Raw genomic sequence first — 5,096 nt, 5'->3', positions numbered from 1 at the left:
CGAAGCAAGCCGATGTACGGCTGATTTCAGCCGATGTACGGCTGAAATTAGCCGTACCAGCCTGAAGTGAATAGCCGAACAGTGTTCGGCTCACTTCACTTCAGATCGGTCATTCACTCGGCTGCCCTCGGCAGCTTCGTGAATAGACCCCTATATCTCAAAGAAGAAACATATCATCCCCAGATCTTAAAGGAGAACCATATCATTCCCATTTCTCTAAGGAGAACCATATCATCCCCATTTCTCTAAGGAGAAACATATCACCACCTTATCTCAAAGGAGAAACATATCACCCCCCTTATTTTTAAAGGAGAAACATATCACCCCCATATCTCAAAGGAGAAACATATCATCCCCTTATCTCAAAGGAGAAACATATCACCCCCCTTATCTCAAAGGAGAAACATATCACCCCCTTATCTCAAAGGAGAAACATATTACCCCTATCTCAAAGGAGAAACATATCATCCCTATCTCAAAGGAGAAACATATCACCCCCATATCTCAAAGGAGAAACATATCATCCTCTTATCTCAAAAGAGAAACATATCACCCCCTTATCTCAAAGGAGAAACATACTATTGGCTATCTCAAAGGAGAAACATATCACCCCCATATCTCACAGGAGAAACATATCACCCCCATATCTCAAAGGAGAAACATATCACCCCCTTATCTCAAAGGAGAAACATATCACCCGCTTATATCAAAGGAGAAACATATCATCCCCTTATCTAAAAGGAGAAACATATCACCCCCTTATCTCAAAGGAGAAACATACTATTGGCTATCTCAAAGGAGAAACATATCACCCCCATATCTCACAGGAGAAACATATCCCCCCTATCTCAAAGGAGAAACATATCACCATATCTCAAAGCAGAAACATATCACCATATCTCGAAGGTGGAAACATATCACCCCCATATCTCAAAGGAGAAACATATCACCCCTATCTCAAAGGAGAAACATATCACCCCCATATCTCAAAGGAGAAACATATCACCCCCTTATCTCAAAGGAGAAACATATCACCCGCTTATATCAAAGGAGAAACATATCATCCCCTTATCTAAAAGGAGAAACATATCACCCCCTTATCTCAAAGGAGAAACATATCATCCCCTTATCTCAAAGGAGAAACATATCACCATATCTCAAAGGAGAAACATATCACCCCCATATCTCAAAGGAGAAACATTTCACCCCCATATCTCAAAGGAGAAACATATCCCCCCTATCTCAAAGGAGAAACATATCACCCCCATATCTCAAAGGAGAAACATTTCACCCCCATATCTCAAAGGAGAAACATATCCCCCCTATCTCAAAGGAGAAACATATCACCCCCATATCTCAAAGGAGAAACATTTCACCCCCATATCTCAAAGGAGAAACATATCCCCCCTATCTCAAAGGAGAAACATATCACCCCCATATCTCAAAGGAGAAACATTTCACCCCCATATCTCAAAGGAGAACCATATCACCCCTATCTCAAAGCAGAAACATATCACCATATCTCAAAGGTGGAAACATATCACCCCCATATCTCAAAGGAGAAACATTTCACCCCCATATCTCAAAGGAGAAACATATCACCCCCATATCTCAAAGGAGAAAATATCATCCCCCCTTATGTCAAATGAGACCCAGGGCACTCAGTAGAACAGCCTTTCTCAATCTGGGTGCCTGCTGGCTAATTTTCTGGCCTGCCCTCCTGCCCTCCACCATGCTGCCGCATCGGCGCCTCCTGATGAAGTGGTGGGTGGACTGAGGACTTTGTTGTAAAGAGGGAAATCTGATGTAAAAGGGGTTCCTGATTTAAAGGGGGGGGGGGGGGCTTTGATGTAAAGGGGAAACCCCTACCATTTTTAGTTTTTGCTGGGTTTGCCCCTTTAAAACCATTACATTTTAGACTAGGGAGCTTTCGAGATAAAGGGTGACGTGGCTGAAAAACAAAGTTGCTAAACGCTGCAGTAGAATACCTAAGGGAAATGCCCTGGGTACCAGATTCTAGCAATACCCCTGATTCTACAAGACCAAGGGACCCCAACTTCTTCATATGGCAGGATCAAATTCCCATCCTGCAATAAATGACATCTGGGGGACAGCAAGGGTGAATGATTGAATGAAAATAAGTCAAATCCTAAATGTAAACAGCAGTGAGAACTACACATGGCTTTAGGAAGCAATATTCAGGTTTGCAACTCCTCCTCTTGCTCTTGTGCATGTGTGTGTGTGTGTATGTGCTTGTCTCTCTGGCTCTCAGTCTGTAGCAGCAGCCTCAGCCGCAGCATCCCTTCACTTCACACAGGAGGTTTGGTCTATATAAACCATTCAGCAACAGAACCTGCCTCTCCTCCTCCATGCAGACACACCAGGACTTGGCTACAGCATCCTCTCTCTACCCAGGAACCACAACCAGGGGGTGGGGGGTATATTGGGGGGAAAAGAAGAGGGGGTGAAGCACCAAAACTGAAAGCAAAACGAAGACAGCTTACCATGAGATTGCAATACACCTCGTCCTCTTCCTCTAGCACGTCCCTGGCTGCCGGTCTCGCACCTTGCTTGCTGCCCGGTCCGGGCTCCGGCTTTGCAGGTGGCGGCTGCTCCTGTTGCTGGGGCTGCTGTTACGGAGCCCTACTGTTTTTCCTGTGGACTTCTGCTGCTGTGACGGCTTCCTCGTCATCCTCGTCGTCTTCTTCTGCTGGAGGTGCGGGAGGTGCTGCAGTGACCGGTGCTCCTGGTAGTGCTGGTGCCTCTGGTGCTGCAGCATCTACTCATTCCCCGGCTCCTCCTCTCCCTGCTGCAGTGGTGGCTGGCGGGGCGCTTGTGGCTGCCGTTGCAGCAGGTGCCGGCGGTGGCGGAGGAGTCGGGCTCTCGCCGGCTACGGGTGGAGCTGTCTGCTATTCGTCCCCCAGTGTGGGCTCGGTGCAGGAGCTGGCTCAGCGTTCCCGGGTGGTCATAGAGGGCAAAGTGCAGCAGAGCCCTGGAGCGGAGGGACGCAAGAGGAAGGCACCTGAAGAAGGGGACTTGGTCACTCCCGGGAGGAGAAGACCTGGCCAGCAGCTGGATGGCTACACGGACCAGCAACAGACAGCGTCAGCGGTGAGCTCCGCATTCCAACAAGGGCTACCGACTGTTGGCAACTGGATAGCTGCTTCTGCGGCCAGCCTCACCACCATCGCCACCATCGCCATCAACGGATCCCCTGACTTGCCCTCCACCACCCCACTTGGCCCCCTGCAGATCTACCTGGTGAAGGTGCATCAGGTCTGGGCAGTGAAGTCTGCGGGCTTGGACAAGGACTCTTTGATCACCGTGCTGGGGGATTTCGGCTCGAGCTGTCTAAAGCTGAAGGAAGACAGCAGGTACATCTTCTTCATGGATCCGACCAACAGTAGCTCAATCTTCAGGGCTTCCTTCCCACCCTTGGAGACTGGCAGGAACCTGAAAAAAGATGTTGGCAGGGTCCTATGCAGAGGTTGTGGTAAGTCCCCGCATCCTGACCATCTCCTGGTCTTCACCACTGTGCTTCTTGGATACCTCAAGTGTTTATCACAATGCTGATTGAGATGTAACATTATCAAAGTGAGATAAAAGTTCATGTGTGTGTGCAATTTGGAAGCCTATGTATGCAGTGCTGCTTTTGTGCACTTTAACTTGAACTAGGTGATGGAACTGTTGGCTATAGGCTTCAGTTGTTGACTGGTGATGCTGAAGTTGGAAAATGGGCAATGTTTGAGTTTAAAGTGCTTTTTGTCAACCTAGTTATGGTAGATACTCAAGTGTTTACTTTTGCAAAGGATATGTCATGGCACAAAGTCTTTTAGAAGCTCTCTAGAAGGATGCACAAGATACAGAAGTGTAGCAGAAAGCTGAAGGCCTTTTTTGTGACTGCATATTATCTGTAGACCTGTTCCTTTTCTCAGAACCCATCAGTTGTGATGACATTTTTGGTGATCTTGGCATTTTTGTTTAACAGTTTTTGGTATAGTTGCATACATTTAAGAAGGTTTTATAGTTTTGGCAGATACCTTATAACCTGTTATCATGTATAAACTCATGAATGTGATTCTGAGACTTGAATATATTTGCAAGATTTCTCAGAACCCATCAGTTGCGATGACATTTGTGGTGATCTTGCCATTTGTTTTAACAGTTTTTGGTATAATAGCATACTTCTAAGAAGGCTTTATAGTTTTGACAGATACCATATAACCTGTTATCATCTATAAACTCATAAATGTGATTCTGATACTTGAACATATTTGCAAGATTTCTCAAAACCAATCAGTTGTGATGACATTTTTAGTGATCTTGGCATTTGTTTTTACCGTTTTTGGTATAGTTGCATACTTCTAAGAAGGTTTTATAGTTTTGACAGGTACCATATAACCTGTTATCATCTATAAACTCAGGAATGTGATTTTGAGACCTAAATATGCAGCATTTGCAAGATTTCTCAAAACTGATTAGTTCTCATGTTCTTTGCAATTTTTTCAGTTCTAGGTATAGTTTCATACTTCTAACAAAGCTTTATAGTTTTGACAAATACCATATAACCTGTTATCATCTATAAACTCCTGAATGCTATATAAATACCTGTAATAAATAAATAATACATGTGGTTTTGAGAATTAGTTATATTTTGCAAGCTTTTCCCCAGAACTGATCAGTTGTGATGACATTTTTTGCCAATCTTGGTTAATTGTTTTTAGTTTTAGGTATAGTTGCATACTTCTAACAAGCTTTTCTAGTTTTGGCAGATACCATATAACCTGTTATCATCTGTAAACTCATGAATGTGATTTTGAGAACAGAATACATTTGCCAGATTTCTCAGAACTGATCAGTTGTCATGGCATTTTTGGCAATCTTTGCAATTTTTTTTACAATCTCAGATATAGTTGCGTACTTCTAACAAGGCTTCATAGTTTTGGCAGATACAATATAACCTGTTATTATCTATAAACTCCTGAATGCTATATAAATGCCTGCCATAAATAATAAATAAATGAATGTGGTTTTGAAAATTGTTTATATTTTGCAAGCTTTTCTCAGAACTGATCAGTTGTAATGACATTTTTGGC

At 43.9% G+C, this 5,096-nt stretch overlaps 1 protein-coding gene across 1 annotated transcript in view; it reads left to right on the top strand.

Moving 5' to 3' along the window:
* The window catches only part of LOC108799431 (pro-neuregulin-2, membrane-bound isoform-like), a gene marked incomplete at its 3' end in the record, with an annotated part of 51,320 nt that extends 47,827 nt beyond the window's left edge, over positions 1 to 3,493 (top strand). Inside the window, exon 2 of the mRNA XM_018571285.1 lies at positions 2,500 to 3,493. Within this exon, the coding sequence (XP_018426787.1) occupies positions 2,500 to 3,493 (994 nt within the window). The remainder of the gene's footprint in view (positions 1 to 2,499) is intronic.
* Positions 3,494 to 5,096: the final 1,603 nt, after the last annotated feature.

This window comes from Nanorana parkeri, unplaced genomic scaffold, assembly GCF_000935625.1.
Source record: "Nanorana parkeri isolate BGI_ZX_2015 unplaced genomic scaffold, ASM93562v1 scaffold1725, whole genome shotgun sequence".
NCBI lineage: Eukaryota > Metazoa > Chordata > Amphibia > Anura > Dicroglossidae > Nanorana > Nanorana parkeri.
Note: the sequence above shows the minus strand (reverse complement) of the source record. Positions and strands in the feature narration are given on the sequence as shown.